General features: G+C 38.4%; 2 protein-coding genes across 2 annotated transcripts in view; one reads left to right on the forward strand and one right to left on the reverse strand.

Moving 5' to 3' along the window:
* Positions 1–3,859: 3,859 nt before the first annotated feature.
* Positions 3,860–8,465, reverse strand: LOC139719712 (uncharacterized). The gene is made up of 5 exons (XM_071631106.1): positions 8,461–8,465; positions 7,372–7,484; positions 6,381–6,598; positions 4,870–5,068; positions 3,860–4,026 (listed from the first exon to the last, which is right to left on the reverse strand). Exons 1-5 carry the CDS (start codon positions 8,463–8,465, stop codon positions 3,860–3,862), a joined length of 702 nt encoding a protein of 233 aa, XP_071487207.1.
* Positions 8,466–13,288: 4,823 nt separating this feature from the next.
* The window catches only part of LOC139719762 (L-rhamnose-binding lectin CSL3-like), a 5,932-nt gene continuing 676 nt past the window's right edge, over positions 13,289–18,544 (forward strand). The window contains exons 1-3 of the mRNA XM_071631150.1: positions 13,289–13,340; positions 14,480–14,585; positions 17,220–18,082. Of these exons, the coding sequence (XP_071487251.1) occupies positions 14,501–14,585; positions 17,220–18,082 (948 nt within the window). The 5' untranslated portion in view covers positions 13,289–13,340; positions 14,480–14,500. The remainder of the gene's footprint in view (positions 13,341–14,479; positions 14,586–17,219; positions 18,083–18,544) is intronic.

Below are 18,544 nucleotides of genomic sequence, written 5' to 3' on the forward strand. Positions count from 1 at the left end.
GTGTTCATTATTAGTTGTCAGGCGCACTGCTTTAATTGACAGCATTGTTGTGCAACTAATGAAATATCATGTTCTATACTAATTGCCTTATTCTGTTGGTTTGGCGCAATGAATATAATCTTATAAAATACTCCTAATATGAAATAAGCGCACATTCACATCTAAATTATTTCATAGGCCCTTATATTTATATTCTTTATGTATGTATATATATATATATTTTTTTTTAATGTATGTATATTTATATATAATATAGTTTTTTCCGGTCAATTTCATACTTTTGTCACTCAAATTCATCAATGTGCATTCAAATTCACGCAGCGCACGCACGCGAAAATATTGGGGCATTCAAATTCAGAATCCGAGCGATCAATTTCATTTATGAGCGTTCTATTTCGTTTTCGTGAAATCAAATTCACGATTGGCCATTCAATTTCAAAATGCGAGCACCGACTTTCCTACTCGTGCATTCAAATTCATACGACAGTCACGTGATAGTCCCAATGAGCTTGTTTGGAGCGTTCAAATTCATTTTTAGGCGATCAAGTTCCTACTTCGTGCAATCAATTTAACGAGGAAAATGGAGGAGACTTTTAAGAAAGGAAAAAGGGCCAACACAACCAATGAATGCTTGCGTATAGCAGTGTATAGTGTAATTAGGACTGTTTACATGTTCTACATTGTTCTCTGTTCATGTATTCTTTGTTTTTCATCTCAATAAATTTCAAATTGCAATGTCCAATCAGCAGTGCATCCAAACAACACAACGACTAGTAATCATATTTCTTGACGATACTACATGCTGACAACGCCCCAAACCAACCATATAATGACAATAACATCATCAATTTAAGACAAACTGACACACAATGATCTCACATAGTCCCGCAAAATTTAATCAATAAGACAGCAATACACAACAGACGACACGTATAAAATGCTCATGTATCAGTTTCAATATAGTCGAAATTGTTTTTTTTTTCCTCGAAAGTGTCAACCAACCCTCCGTATTATGCTCGTCTGTAGGCCTATACAGTGCCTAATTTTTGTTTGTTTGTTTAATTTTCTATCAAAGAAGATGGCTGGATAACCCATATTCAGCTGCAAAAGCTGGTCTTCCATACGGGGTCCAGTTAGATGTTTTGCTCTTTGTGATGAATAAATGAAGTGAGATCTTTTACGTGCATGAGTTGTGACTCCTACACGTGGGACCTCCATTTTATGTCCAATCCCAGGGAAATGTGCCTGTATATTCCTATTTGATAAGCGCGAGTTCAAAATAATATTGTCAATTCACAGGTGGACCTCTACTGCAAAATAAATAGTCATCATAAATCCCAATATTCAAAGCCAAGTGAGAAACACATGCATACACGGCCCCAAACTAACTAAATTCAGGGCTTCTTTTAAATTGAATGCAGTTATTTGGAACATGGTTGCCTATTCACGAATTTGAATGACCGACGAGATTCCGTCGCCAGCTTGACATGAATTTGAATGCTCTTTGATGAAATGCGTGCTCCTCTCTTAAATTTGAATGCTCCGATAGTGAATTTGAATGTTCCGATAGTGAATTTGAATGCTCCGAGAGTGAATTTGAATGCTCGGATAGTGAATTCGAATGACCGGATTTTGAATTTGATTGCTGATTCAGTGCTGCGAACGTGGAAAGCGTGAAATAGGAACTTGAATGACAAAAGTATGAAATTGACCGGGAAAACCTATATATATATATATATATATATATATATATATATATATATATAATGCATATAAGTCATTCAAGTTTCGAAAGACACAAGTACAGATGACGTAATTTACAACAACCAAAACACACAACACAACACACACACACACACACACACACACACATACACAAACACAGAAAACGTTAAGTAAATTATGGGGTGTTGTCTTATGTTTTTGCGTTCTCCATATTTTAAGGAGACGGCAGGTTTGTAATTAAACTTTAAGAGTGGTGTAAAAACAGTGTTTTTTTAAAGAATTCATTTTATCACATCCTTGCTGTTTTGAGGTGCTCATTCTAATTAGTATCCGTCAGGATAACGCATCCTTTGACATGTTTGAATAAATACTACTTTCTCGATCATACCTCAATTTAACATTACAATTATAAGCACTTTTTGATGATAAATACTTTATCATAAACGCAAATGTTGTGAAGATACGCACGTATGTACATATATGTATATTACAATTTATGTGAGTGTACGGCTGGGTGTGTGCGTGACGGTGTGTGGGGCATGCTGTCTGTCTCTCTGTCTGTCTGTCTGTCTCTCTCTCTCTCTCTCTCTCTCTCTCAATATAGACTTTTTTTCGCTTGCACCACAAACGAGATACAACAGACTTTCCAAGAATAATATTATTGACTTTCTCTTGCACCTTTTAGATGCTATACTTGACTATGAAAACCACAACTCACAAATTATGCGATTCACACAGAAATTTTGCTCAATCTACTATCGCTGAGATATAGTTTATTGACTCGTCCGCAGGCTTCCTCTTTTGAAGAGAGGGAAAGAGATAGCTGATGAAAGACTGACATTCAAGTCTCATGACAAACCTTCCAAGAACTACCAGGACTCTAAACATTGCCAAAAACATTACAGGCACGTGTGCGTTTCACGTATAATGAACATGTGATATAATCGTATGAGCAATGCATTTTGAATTCATAAGATTACTCTGAAACAGCGCGCAATGATTCAAAAGACAAAAGTCATCATAGAAAAAACAAAAATCAATCACCGATGTCCTAAAGATATAAGATCATAACCTGCAGTGTAAGCTTAACGGACATTATTCTATTATTGATAATCTCTGCATTAAATCATTGTTCATGATGATGAAAATAATAAGGAAAAGCATTAGAATGTTTGTTGTAACCAGTAACCTGTTATGGATGTTAAAGTTATTGCACTTGCATACTGCAGAGGTGAAGTTCAGAAGATGTTCTAAATAATCTTAAAGGCAAGCTGTAAAAAAAGAAACATGGAAAAGGAAAAGAAAAGGGGAAAGAGCAATCTTTACTCACCACTATTACCAGCATTGCTACTTAAATAATGAACAAAATGTTAACTGCGATGTCTTTGATAAATGCTGCAAATCATTACAGTTAGCTGACAATATCCATATACGGATTTGAACGTTGTTATTTTAATTCACCTTTTCGCTGTCTTTATGCCAACAATAATAGCAAATAGACTCGAAGCCGAAAATTAATACATTCTTAATAGTAATGCTTTTCATATCAATCTAAACTTGTAATAAACCATGATAGTTTGTTGTACTGAACCCGTTTCATCAAGTATTTTTCCTATATAATTATAATATGCGTGCAGTGACCTGTTGGTGACATTAGCAGATGCCAACAGCATATTAAGAGTTTCACAGCTATGAATGGCCTATGCGCCATTTTAATCATTTTCAGTGCAAGTTCATCATCAAAGCAAAATGAAAGCTTCAACCTTATCATAAAACAGTTCCTCACTAGTAACATAAAGAGAAAAAAAAATTCGAACTATGATTCCAGGTATCCAAAGAATTAATTTTTAGTTTGTCCTGTTTTTCGCAGCCTAAATCACAAGTATCTCAATTTGACGAGCACTGTTAGCTCGTTTTGCGATAAAGCTCTTCATAAATGGCGACGTTGTCTGAGGCAAAGTTCTCCTTGATTTGATCAGATGGACCAATAAGATGCAAAATGAAACAAAGTTTCCTTACGAGATCAGGAAGGAAAGAACTTTGGACGAGCTTGTTCAAGTTTTCTTCTTTTTTACTCTTCATTTTGTCTGTTCAGAATCGTTAAATGTATAACATAGATGTATCGTCATTCTCTCTAGAAGAAAATAGGGTCAGCTAAAATCAGGAGCCGGTTGTTAGATGCCGGCGTAGCGGGCGTGTTTGCAAACATCAGCTTGCCTTCGACGCTGATTAAGTCGAGGATGTCGCTTATTGGCGTGTCAAAAGCTATCTCGTCCTTTGACAGGAGAATGGCCATTGCACCTGGTGTATAGCAGGTTGAAATCAAAGGTAGCATGCATTCAGTTTGTCAGTGACGTCACAATGCAGTTGAGTATCAATAAATGATTCAAAGCAAATCAAATCAATCAAATCCTGCCCCACCCATAGCCTGCTATTTTCTCCCTTTCTTTATGTTTCTCTGTCTCTCTTTGACACACACAAACACACACACACACATCCGTTACACATTATGTCCTCTTGGTCATCATTGGTATTCACTTGATAAAAACGCTATTCATGACAATAGTAGTTTGTACGACTGGATTGGATATGAGGAGAGATTGATGGGTATTGGACCTGGTTATCAATAGTTAATAATAGTATTGCTACCACGAGGTGTGTAGTGATTTCAAATATTAGAGTGACGATGAGGGGGAAATGTACCACGAAAAAAGAAGTTACTTTCTCTAATGCAGATGCAATAAATCAGCAAACAGACAATTTTTATTTGAATGGAAACTATAAACATTTGCGTGTCTTTAAGATTGCGTTCAACGAATAATGGAAATAATTCTGTCAGATCATTCATTCGCATAACGCTCCATATAATCTGTTCGGGTGTTGTTTGTTTTTTGGGGGGTGGGGTGGGGGTAAGTAAAATGCTTATAATTCCAACAGTGATCAATTATATCTCAACAATTCTTGAATGACCATATTGTCATGCACAAGGGAATTTTATTTCTGCGTAAGGAAGAAAGGAGGCATTGATCAAAGTATATCAAGTGGCATTGTCATTGATCTGAATATTTAAAATTGTTCTGCAAATTTGGAGAGGAAATTTTGAACGAAATTAATAAGCACAGTGAAGAAAAAAAGATGTCTCACCAGCGACAGCGGGAGTGGAGAAGGACGTTCCCGATGCGATGGCGAAGGAGTCCTCACTGATTATATCGGCGAGGTCGACTCGGCGGCCCGGAGCATAGATGTCCACGCACGGTCCGTAGTTCGAGAATCCCGCCCGCTCGTCAAAGAACGGACTGGCCGAGTTCACCCGGGAGAGACGGGAGGAGCCTACGGTAATGACCTGGTGTGAGAGAAAAACACGGTCGGTAAACGAACTCAAGTGTGACATCGTAATAGAGTTCTGTCTGTTGACACGCATTGCATCATTCTGAAGAGTATTTTTGAGATCATAACTATGAAATATTTTACATTATATAAAGTGACAGGTATAATTATTCTGGGAGTTTGATAATTATGCAGGGTAAGCAACATGTCTGATAAAAAGAAATATAATTTTTGTAACTGAGAATATGATGCCTATGATACAATAAATTGAATAAGTTTCAGTATCTTTCTTGCTCCATACATTGCACTTTCTACTGCAATGAGGTACTGTAATTTCCAACAGTTATATCTTCTAACCCAAGTGTCTTGACCTGCCATCCGTTTGCCATGAAACGATGGACCTGTTCTCGTATGTATTACTTTTAGTATTCATTGTCATAATCTTGAATAAAGTGTAGGTTATATAACAAACACATTTATTATATTCTCTGATACTGAAGAAATATGGATCAAACCTAATGAAACGTCATATAATGACTACATTTGATTTTCCTTGCTGAAATTTTAGAACCTTAGAGAAGACCTCCGGATGATTTTCAGACTTTTTCAGACATCTATAAACTGGTTACGATGGGTACAGGGTTACAGAATTAGTACTTGCAGACGGTCGTACCTAACTTCGAGGATATGCTGCTGGCTTCGATAATTCTATGGGGCGCCAAGAGTCGCACGGTAGATTTCGTGACGAAATGGCCATCTTGTCGACGAAATTACGGATTTCGTAATGAAATCGACCGTGCGACACATGGCGCCCCATAGAACTTATCATCGAAATGAGCTCATCCTCGAGGTTAAGGATCATCGTCTGAACGTAGATAGTGATTGGGATAAGAAGTAAGAATATTTTTAAAACATAACAAATCACAGTGATCAAGGCTGATGAAATAGCAGCTTCACATTGGAATGTGTGATTGGGCAGAACAAAAGCAGAAAGCATGCATACATTCTACACTTAAGGTCCACAATAAATTCCACAATCTCTACCTGGCACTATATCAATCTATGTAAACTAAATACATAATGTAAAATCATATAAATTGTGCGGAGTGTCCCTTTAACCTTTTGTGGGCTTTGAATACCGGTTTGCACTTAAAACCCCTTAGTACATTGCACACACTGTCCAAAGTCCCTGACGCAGAAAGGGTTAATCATTAAGTCATTATTATCACCACAAGGTTTGCATCAGTGGCCCTTGCTACAACAGCGAACCATATAGCGATCAAATCTCTTGCTTCTCAACTACAAATCAGCTATAGGCCTATACTTACGAAATCATTCTTCGCCGGAGAGTACATGCAGGCATCGGCCGTGTTGGGCTGAGCACCTGTGTTACCAGCGGCAACGACAAGCAAACAGCGGGTTTTAGTGTCCAGGTTTTCGAAGGCCTCGTCTATGGTAAGCGACATGGTCAACGATATCAACGAGTATGAGACGATGCACTTCTCGTTCGGATTATTCGCCGCCCATTCAAAGACAGCATCGATGCCTGTAAAATGTTTAGAGCAGATTGGAAAAACATTGATATATCAACAGAGTACTGCCATAACTGTCACTAGAGCATTGTCAGGTATGCTCCTGTGTTGTTGTTGTTGTTTTTGTTGTTGTCGTCGCTGTTGTTGTTGTTGTTGTTGTTGTTCTCTGGGTCAAGAGGGCCGCCATGAGTAAAAGACTTGTCCATGGATGTATGCATTGGCCAGAACACAACGCCAAAATCTCATCATTGACTGATTGAGAGCCCATTGTGACGTCACAGTGCACTGTCCCAAATTTGACACAAGGTGGTCAGACGTATATGGAATTTTTAATTTCGCGCGGTCCCGAACTTTGATGGTCAAAAGCCAATCAACAGCGAAAGAAAGAACAATGCCTACATAATGTTACACGATGACACCAGAACCACACACGACGGCTAAAAACGAAGTTTACCCGAAGGACACACGAAGGAAATACGATGACTAGGCCTACACGAAGATTGTGCTACCTCTCTCTCACGGACTTGCTGCTGGAGCGAGCCTCCTCCGGTATAATAACTGCCTGGCGCGCCTCGGCGGTCATACGATGGCTTACTCAGAGAAGATGCCATCACGAATGACCCGATGTTTTACCATCAGAGCTGAATTTGAGCACTTTTTTTCATCGTGTGTTCATCTTTGCTCAATTTTGGGACAGTTTGACGCCTACATCATATCGCCACAGTGCTCGTGATGAAAGTGTGAAGAGGTCACTTTACATTATTTTATCTTGAAGAGTTTTACTTACCGGCTACGACATCATCTGCCGTTGCGATGCCTTGTTCGTTGGCCACGCGAATGCTCCTCACTGTTGCCTCCCGCGCGATCCCGATGTTCTGGCCGATGGCGACACTCGCAACCCTGGTTCCGTGACCGTTAGGATCATGTGGGTCTGCCGTGGGCTGAATTGAATACGGCGGCGAGATGAATTTATGAATAATACATCATTTCAAATATCATTACAAATATCAGAGTGTTACACCTGCAGTTTTCTCATGTTTTTAAAGGCTGATCTTCTACGGACGGCTGATTTTCCGAGGAGCATCCATCTTGCTTTTCGGAAAAGCATACTGCAAAAAGTCCGGTGTTAGATAGTGAACACCGAGCTGGTGTTAAATTTTCGGTGCTCATTTATGGTGTTAAATTAACACCTCCGGGTGTCATTTCCAAATTTTAAACTGTTTTTTTGAAGAGTTTCTTAGTAACTGCACTTCTTGTTGATTTTTAATTTAAACAAGACGATCAAGAATTTTACATTAAAATACTAGATTTTTGACAAAATGTGAAAATAAATTTACACCAAAGTAACACCAGCTGGTGTGGTCTCTTATTGAAGCTGGACGGGTGTTAAACCATTGATATGAACCCCAACAAATATCAAATCAACACCATGTGGTGTCATTTTTGAATTAACACCAGTACAATGTCAAAATAACACCAGGTACAGTGTCAAATTAACACCACGAAGTGTCAGGTGAACACTTTTCAACACCATCACAGTGCATTTTCAACACCTGTGGGTGTGGTCCTTTATTGGAGTTTGATCGGTGTTAGATTTAACACCCGTGGTGTGAAATCTAACACCGATGTTTTTACAGTGCAGTACCTTTAAAAAAATATTGGTGACATCTAACCCATGTGCAACTGAAATGAGTTATCTTCATTACATTTTCATTCCCTTTTCATCAACATATTCGAAGAAAGCATAACATTGTTGTGATGTTCTGCTCCAAGTTCACTTGAAATGTCTTGAAATTACTCGTTTTCAGTTTTCACAAGGTTTTCCTCAATTTTGAAAGGGTTGGGGTTTTTTCGTGTCGTTGTTGTGTATACTTACATCATTACCGACGAAATCAGCGAAAGACTCGGCTCTGTTACTGAACTCGTTTTGTTCACTAAACACACCTGTGTCGAGAACGAAGATGGTAACTCCGGCACCTCCCGCTGTAAATTAATGATGCAAGTTATGAGAATGACAAAAATGAAAAAAGAAAGAAAATCATTATGATGATAATAATGATGAGAATGATAACAATAGTAATAATCTATTTCGTCAGTCGTTACCAATTTAGCAAGTCGTTAACAAGTTTTTAGCAGCGTGTAATCATCAGTCATCCAAATTTGTACTTGCCAAGAACAATGACAAGTTAATGTTTGCTTCACTTTAATAACTATAATCGTTTTAGTGCTACTAACAAACTACAGTTGCTGAAACCACCGTATAGACACCACTATCATCATCATGGTTTGGTACTCTTGCTACTTGGTTACAATGGTTACAATGACGAGAAGCCTACCCAAGTTAAAGGTGGCTCCATCGAGAGGGAGATCGACCTGGTCTACGCGATCCTGGGAGTCCGTGGGGAGAGAGGGAAGCTGGCTCGTCCGCTGGATGGAGTTCTGCTCGACCCTCAGACCGCCCTCAGCTACAATCTGTGAAGTCAGAATTTGCGGCACGATTGATATGGATGCAATCTGGAGAATTCACTTGATTTTAGTTGCTTCAGTCTCATCTGATCTCATTTAATTTCATATGATTTAATTTGATTTTATGAATAAATTTTTCTCCAAGTAAACATCTAAGTCTGGAGTAGTATACTACATTATATACATAACTTAAAGAGTCAAATTCTTAGTATTTGCAATAATGATTGTAGTTTATATCCAGGGGCGGATCCAAGAATTCTGTAAAGGGGGGGGGGGGGGGGGCGTGACTAATATTTCACGAAAAATAAAAGTAGGGCGTGCGCCGGTTGCGCTCCCCTCTGGATCCGCCACTGAATTATCAGAACATGACAATTTGTGTACGTTACCCTCCTGGCGCAGTGTTCGTCAGCGTTGAGGGCGACAAGCGAGAGCACACCGGTGACAGTTCTCTCGACTTTGGCAGTATGACATTCCGGGAATTCCCCGTTTGAGAGGTCACGGAGGAGAGAGTTCAATCTTCCGTTATTCTGCAGGGGGACAAAGTGTTGGAATATTTAAAAAACAAGAATAAGTGCATCATAATGGTTTGGCTAAAAAGGGGGAACGCTTCAACTTCATTGTTTAACTTAACACTACGCACGAAAGTACTGCGAATGGTTACTTACTGGATAGCAGTAAACAGATTTTGAAATCATGTCGACAAACAAACAAACAAACAAACACATAACATTTGCATACACGCGCACACACGAGAATACACTTTCTGAACACTGTATGGCTTCGGTGTCTTCAGTGAATAGCGCGCATCAGTATCATCTCCAATGACAAATTATTCATTGGTTGTGAGTCACTCTGCGTATATTTCTTTCTTTCTTCCTTTCTTTTTTAACCAGACTCTAATAGCCGGCGTCGCTTCGTGAGTTCCAGCTTGTTCCTAAGTTGCCGCGTCCAAATTATTTCTAATGATATCGTCATTGCCTGTTTACTTTCTTTCTGTTTTTCAGTCTTTACTTGCTAACGAGGACTATGCTACAAAAATATCAGACTTACCGGCGCACTGATAAGGAACGATCCCGGCAGAGAGTCGTTGGAGAAGACAATGTCGTCAAAATCGTAGACAACCTCTCTGCTGTCGCTGCCACTGTCGCTGCCACTGTCGCTGCCACTGTCGCTGCCACTGCTGCTGCTACCACTGCCAGACGAGCCACTCTGGGCACTCCCACTGCTGGAGTGGTTTCCGTGCGTGACTTCCAACCTGCGAGGAAAATTTAAAAATAGTAATCACTGAACTGATGATAGATAACTTTAAACTTTATTGGCCATCGACTTTATCGATTGAATTGAAATCATAACTATAATGTCTTATTCATGAATTAATTTGAGAGGATTGTGTGCAGCTTTTTTGTTCTGAGGGAGGTTTCAACTATACAGATGCTTGATTTTTTCCCCAAAAAATGAAGTATACATTAAACCTATCGTGAGTTATTGAAGACTTCACACTTGTGGATAGATATGGATACTGGTCAAACTGTCAACAAAACATTTCCTGCCAATAGCTGTGGATGCTTTGGGGGTAGAACCTAGTCCTTTTTTAAAAGTTACTCAAAAGACAGCGAACATGAATTTTACCGTGTAATACTTGAAAAAACAACAACATGCTTTTCAGTTTAGAATACTTCATTTTTTCTTAGCGACCAACCCATATTCTAATGATGAAGTGATTTATTAGTGCAACTCAAAATCCACGTTAAAAGGAATGTTTTTACTTCAGGTGGTAACAAATAAATAAGTTCCGCGATATTGCTTCCAAGTCAGAAACTCAAATATGACTAACATTATAGCCAAACTGAATACGTGCTTCAGCTTTATGGAATAGCAATACGTTACCACGAGAGGGAGGCAATAACGACGAAAGCTACAAAGATCAAACGCTGCATGGTGATGGGTTGGGCGTGTCAGATCTTCCGGAAGACTTCTGATATGATATGACACCTCATTAGCAGGTTCCCAGCGCTTTTATACTTTTTCTCCTCTCAAGTATTGCTTCGAACGCTGTACGGCAATAACTAAGCTAATAAAACGACTTTACTGTGCATGAATGGGTCGACAAACAAACATTGACGACGGACAGAGATATGTGGCAGAGCATTGTGTACTTAATCTCGGATATGTCCGTCACGTACAATGCAGTAGCAGAAGACTATAGTAAGAAAATGGGGATAAACAAGATAGTTTTGTCCACGAAACGTATACAAAGACATAGAATAAATACGTGATTGGCACAATGTAACGCTGTGCTGCAATCGAATTCTCCTACACGCAAGAAAATGCATATTATGATAACGCTTCATGTTTGCCTTGGTGTCCGTTACCCACAAGGGTATCATCGTCCACTTTTTCCTGAAGACGTTCTTGTAGTCTAAAAAAACTTCTTTTCATTACGAAAGATTTTGATTCAACTGTCTGAAGCACAAATATCAACATGTATATCAGGTATACATATCACGTGCATGAACAGTTGTTTCGTCACGCATTCCGGAAGATTGCTATTAGGAATGACAATGCAGAATACAAACGCGCTGTATCTCACTCTCTATCTCTTCCTCTTTGTTCCTTTTCTGCTTTGCACTTAGAGCTTATTAAAAAATAGTAATAAGAATGAAATGTAAATGAAATGCAAAAAGTGTTCATTCTTAATACCATGCGGCAAGTCAAAGATAGAATGTCTCGAGGATAAATTCTGTTCAAGTATTGTATGACAAGCAGGTGTGAAATTATTACATAAATAAATAGTGTGACCTATCTACAAAGCAAACTTTATATAGCTTGTGTCCAAATTACAAAATGATATGTCATTCATAGTTGAAAGAGAAAACGCAGAGAAATTTGAGACGGAAACGAAACAAAATAACAGGGAATGATTAACGATGAAACTTACTCTTATTACAGGAGCTTTCGACAAAGACGGACACAGTGGACGGTAGGCCTACATTGAGAAATACAAACACTGGAACGATACCATAAAGCATAAAGAAAAAAGGGGAAAAGTGGAGGAACAAAAGCATATAAAAAGGTACTTCAATAGAGGGAGATCAGATAACATTGTGCTATAATGTGTATTGTTCACAGATAAAGTCTCCCAAAGTATTGTAGTTATAACCCTTCTTTAATTTACCCGAACAAGGCTGTAACAGGGAGGTGTGAGAGCCTAAAACTCACACCTCCCTGGCTGTAACAAGCCTTGTAGTTCTGTTAAGCTCGGATTTTGCAATTGACAGTTAATGTAGTTAGGCCTTAAGAATTCAGAAATTATACTCTATATATAGGAAGTAACATTTCTGTTACGGGCAAGTAAAATCACCATCTTCAAAGTTGTAAAAACAAACACAATTTCTCTTGCGTGCCACTGAGAAACATTAGTCATGTAAGTTTGCAATACTGTCACGCAAATACCAGCATTAAGAACGTGCGTGTGGGACTTGTGATTTATGGAGGAGTATGCGTACACAATATGTCACCATGCAGATGATGATTACAAAATAATGTCTTAGAAATCCTTTCATCAGTATAGAAATAGGAAAATATAAGTAACATTACGGTAGCAATAATCACGAGCAGCAGATCCGGTTTTTAAAGGTTACTGTTTCCGGAGTTATTCGTTTGCTATGTTTTCTTCCGTCAAGAGGCACAAATCTTACACAAGTAAAGTTTTACTATGTTAAGAGTGTATTTCCTTCAACAACTTAGCAGATTGTGTCAGAACACGTGACCTTTCAATTCACAGTCAAGATGCCCGTAACTTAATGAAAGCATGTATCATTTTTTTGCGTCAAAATTGTCAATAATAAATCTTTTTCTGGTCCCATTAAACCTTTAAATGTAGATTCTGGTGGCGTGGATTTTGTTTAAAAGAATTTATTATTCAGTGTTCAGACCTGCGAGACATAATTATGTTTAAGCGCCAGATGGGAAAAGCAAACTTATGCGACTGTAAAAATGACGTTTTTATAGCAAAGAAGATAGACGCTGTTTTAGTCGACAAGTCGTTACAAAGACCTGCAGTTCTTTTCAAATGAAATATCTTTGTGTGACCATACGTACCTTACCAAACATACAGCTGCCATAAAAAGGATTATAATTCTTCTAGGACAGACAGAAAGTCATAACGTTGAAGCAAATATCCTGTTCGTAACGCATAAAAGGCATAAGAATTCTGAGTGAGAGTTCAGAGTGGGCTATTTTTCTTCTTCGACAAATCCTGTCGACATTTTGCCTCACAGTAATCGTTCCGTGAGTATTAACGATCATAATTGTTATAACTTAATATCATTTTACTCTACGTGTACATGTAAATGTGAATAAATATACGAATACAAAAATCATATATATATATATATATATATATATATATATATAATATGCATAGATATATATATATATATATATATATATATATATATACATATATATATATTAATCAATTAATTGATTAATATATGGGTGGATAATCCAGTTGTTGAGAAGGTAGTTAACGAGAGGTGCCTAAAGCTGCATAAAAAAAGAATAATAATAATCTCCTACCAGACTTCGTGCAGTTCAGGGGAACACGGTATAACAAATTGGTGCTATTGTTGTTTTGTCCCAGTGTTCCACGTCTTACAAGCTTGGCTTTCTTAGTGGAACACTGTTTTCCATCATTGTGATTATTTACCATTTTTGTTGCCATGGCAAAGTCCATTGTTTCTTTCTTATGATATCACTCGTGCATATACTTTATATTGTATTTGAAAAAAAAAATCCTTTATCAGACGAGTGTAATAACAATGAAAAAATTGTATCACTTTGGATTATGTCAACTTTTTCTTTTCTTTTTGATGATGGAAATAAATACACTATTGAATTGAATTAAATTAAACATGAAACAAACCCTCAGTACTTTTCAACACAAAACTGTGCACTCCCATCGTGAACTACACCATGCTGTTTTCAAAGGATTAATATTTATAACAAATTCATTTCAAGCAGTATGCATGATTTGAATTACAATGACATTGTTTCAACTTTCAATAATGTGTGATGTATCCCCCAGGGACTGTGTTCCATGTTACGAAGTGCCGTATTCTATAATTATGATGAAAGCAGGCTTCGCAAACAAGCATAATAATCATTACTATTATAGTATTTGTCAACTTTGATGTACGTATGTAAAGTTTATGTCGTCGTAAACATGTGCCAAAGGGCATTAATTTCACCCTCTGCATGGCGTGTCTCAAATTCCCATATAAAGCTTATTATGTCAGTCAAATATAACATCAGCTGTCATTTTATCGCTTAACGCAACATTCGCAGTATACAAGAGCCTCAACGTACGTGATTAATCCGTGAGCAATCATGCATGAGTGTCGGATTTCTCGTCTTTTGTCCTACAGTGACACTGAGTCGATAGAAGCATGGGGAGTAGGATGGAAGTTGCTGCTCTTGTCTCTCTGGTGGTAACGGCTGTCCTGCTAAAGTCTACATGCGGCGCGGAAACATGTGAGTTAATGGGATATGGTACCGTATTTATGGGTAAACTCGGCCTAGCCCGTAATTAACTCGGCCCTTTTAGAGAGCCCTCACAAGGGGCCAAGTTTACCCGCTGGGCCGACAATGGCCGAGTTTACCCATAACTACGGTATAGTTTTGGTCGAGATGGGGATTCAGATTTTAAACTTTTTTGCGAGATAATTATAAACAACTTATAAGATATGAAAGAAAATGCAACTTTAAGAGGAATTAAAATCTTATTTGATGAAAATCAGTTTTGAAATGGCTGAGAAATCCAAAAGCAAAATAAATTAAACAAAGTAGTCTAATAAAAAGGGGGACGTACATTTTTTACTAGGATTTTTTTTTGTGGATATCTCACTTATTTCACAACCAATTTTAATGAAATAATTTAAACTTTGAATTCCTCTCAATGTATGCTCTTTGTTTCATGTTCCAAATTTTTGAGGTTTCTCATTTGCTCATCACAGTTGGAAGCCTGAAGCCCCATCTCAACAAAACTATATACATTTCTCTTAAACCATTATCCAGATAAAGATTTTTCTTTTAACAATTGCCCTTAAAGGACAAGTTCACCCTCATAAACATAAGGATTGAGAGAATGTAGCAATATTAGGAGAACACGTCATTGAAAGTTTGAGGAAAATCGGACAACCCGTTCAAAAGTTATGAATTTTTGAAGTTTTTGTGTAGTAACCGCTGGATGAGAAGACTACTGCAGTGTATGAATAACTTAGATGTCACATGCGTACAACAATATAAGGAAAATATAAAGAGAATTTCCACAAAATTCCATCTTTTGAAAAAAGTACATATTCCCTTGACTCGTTACCGACATATGTTAGGGGTAATATTATTCCCCCTGCTTTTAGAAAGAGACAAGTCAAGTGCTCTTTTATTATGCGAAAAAAGTGAAAATATGTTGAATTTTCTTTACATTTTCTTTATCCTGTTGTACGCATATGACTCACAAGCTGTAGTAGTCTCCTCATCCAGCGGTTCCAACACAAAAATTTTAAAAATTCATAACTTTTGCATCGATTGTCCAATTTTCCTCAAACTTTCACTGATGTGTTCTACTAATATTGCTGCATTTTCTCAATCCTTATGTTTATGAAGGTGAACTTGTCCTTTAACATGATTATCTATCATGCAAAGAGAAGTGTGCAGGCTTGTGCATTAAGCATGTAATTTTATTGGACAAGTGTTCATGGTCTGATATAGAACTGTTGCTAAATTTTTCCGTCCGTTTGGGGAGTAGCTGGTATATTGAGAAAAGAAGTTGTATCTTCTTAAATTGAAAGAAAAAAAAATATCCAAATCTTCTCTTCCCACGAGACACCTATTACAAGGCATATTTATTAGATATAAGAGTTACCTAATCTATAATTATAGATACATTGATAAACTTAATATGTCTGGGCATTTTCAAGGATTGTAGTTTGTTTTAGTATACAAAGTAAGAAAAAAAAAGTAAACGAATGCCTGTTGAAAAACCGCATGAGGTCAACGATTTCTCGAATATGCGTTGTTCGATAGCCTCACGTACAGTTAGTCATGGTATTCCTTTAAAACGAGAAGGTAGTACACTGTAAAAACATCGGTGTTAGATTTAACACCACGGGTGTTAAATCTAACACCGATCAAACTTCAATAAAGGACCACACCCACAGGTGTTAAAAATGCACTTTGATGGTGTTGAAAAGTGTTCACCTGACACTTCGTGGTGTCAATTTGACACTGTACCTGGTATTATTTTGACACTGTACTGGTGTTAATTCAAAAATGACACCACATGGTGTTGATTTGATATTTGCTGGTGTTAATATCAATGGTTTAACACCCGTCCAGATTCAATAAGGGACCACACCAGCTGGTGTTACTTTGGTGTAAATTTATTTTCACATTTTTTCAAAAATCTAGTATTTTAATGTAAAATTCTTGATCGTCTTGTTTAAATTACAAATCAACAAGAAGTGCAGTTACTAAGAAACTCTTTAAAAAACAGTTTAAAATTTGGAAATGACACCCGTTGGTGTTAATTTAACACCATAAATGAGCACCGAAAATTTAACACCAGCTCGGTGTACACTATTTAACACTGGACTTTTTGCAGTGTAGGCTAGTGTCTCCTTGGAAAAAAAGTAAGTCTGATTACAATATACAAAGACTACACTCTTAAAACATCCGAGTCGGAACTGACCCGGAACTGGGTCCGTTTGGGTCACACACACCGTTCCGGGTCAGAAATGACAAGGATTTGGGTCAGATATGACCCATTCAGAGTCATGAATTGGGTCAGGGTGACCCCATTCGGGGTCTTCATGACCAAATTCCAAGTCATTTCTTACCTGGAACGGTGTGTGACTCCAACGGACCCAGTTCCGGGTCAGTTCTGACTCGGATGTTTTAAGAGTGTATAATTATGTGCAGGGAGGTGGGTCTCTCTTCCACATCCCTGATATGTGCAAGTTTTGACTAATATGTGTGAGTCAAGACTCTTGTCTCTGTTCAACACATTTCTTACAGGGAAGTGCATGTGAAAATAAAACAGTAGGTCCTAATATTACCATTAAAAATATTGTTCTACGTTTCCCCTTTTCCCGATCTATTCATTTTCAGCTGCATTGGCTTGCGAAGGGGAAACACTTTCGATTAGCTGCGATGCGAATTTCATCATCCGCATCTTCAGTGCCAGCTACGGACGCCAATGCAGCCACATTTGCCTCAAGGGATCGCCCAGTACCACTACCAACTGCGACAGCGACAAATCTCTCTCTGTTGTGACGTCCGCGTGCGATGGGAAACGTTCTTGTACCGTCGGAGCGTCCAACTCCGTCTTCGATGACCCATGCGTTGGCACTTACAAGTACCTCTACGTCACTTACGAGTGCCAATCTGCTCCGCCACCCTCGTCACCGTCCGCGTGTTTGATGGAGAGAAGCTGTGAGCACGAGTCCCTGAGCCTGAAATGTCCAAAGAATGGGGAGGTGATCTACATCTGCGATGCTTTGTATGGACGCCAGACTAAGGACATATGCCCTCGATCCGACGGCTTGCTCACCACTTGTGCAGCAACAACATCTGTCGCGCGCGTGCGAGACAGGTGCCACGCCAAAGCAAAGTGCTCCGTCGACGCATCCAACCAGGTCTTCGGTGATCCCTGCGTGGGTACCTTCAAGTATCTGCAGATCGAGTACGTCTGCGCAAAGAAAAAGCGCGTGTGCGAGCACTCCACCCTCAAATTGAAGTGTCCATCTGGCCAGACTATCTTGATAAGGGAGGCCCTCTATGGTCGCCAGAAGGGACCGAGCGTTTGTCCTCATCCACAGATCAAGACGCAGGAATGCAGCGCATCTTCTGCGCCATCTTTGGTCAAGAACTCCTGCGATGGGAAGAACTCCTGCGAAGTTAAAGCTTCAAACGGTGTGTTTGGAGATCCGTGCGTTGGGACATACAAGTACCTGGAGGTCCTCTACCAGTGTGTAAGTTAAAGAAGAGTTGTGTTGTGAAAGCTCTAAAGGAGAATGTAGGGATTTTATCTTTTGCAATAATCCCGAATTCATAAGTTACCAATTGGAGGTGTGCTACCAACGCTTGTTTTGAATTATATCAATACAAGTCATGATGTTGTCTTTGTCATATTTTTGTCATATTTTCGAATACTTTGGCAACCTATTGTTCTTCACCAATGATTGAGAGTTCCAACCATATTGCGTCATTATACTAATATCCTGTATAGGTCTACGATGTTGGATTATATGTACTCCGTATTTCGACAACTTCTCTGCGTACCTCCACTCACGAAAAAAAAAAAAAAAATTGGCGTCCAAGAGTGATTCATTGTCATATTTTTTGTTTGGAAGATTATCAGATAATATTGTATTGTTGCATTTGCACAAAGACATTGGAATTCATTTATATTGTTTGATAGATACGTCTTCGAA

The sequence above is a fragment of the Diadema antillarum genome, unplaced genomic scaffold (assembly GCF_040938485.1).
Source record: "Diadema antillarum isolate AM-2024a unplaced genomic scaffold, OU_Dant_1.0 scf00000114, whole genome shotgun sequence".
Taxonomy (NCBI): domain Eukaryota; kingdom Metazoa; phylum Echinodermata; class Echinoidea; order Diadematoida; family Diadematidae; genus Diadema; species Diadema antillarum.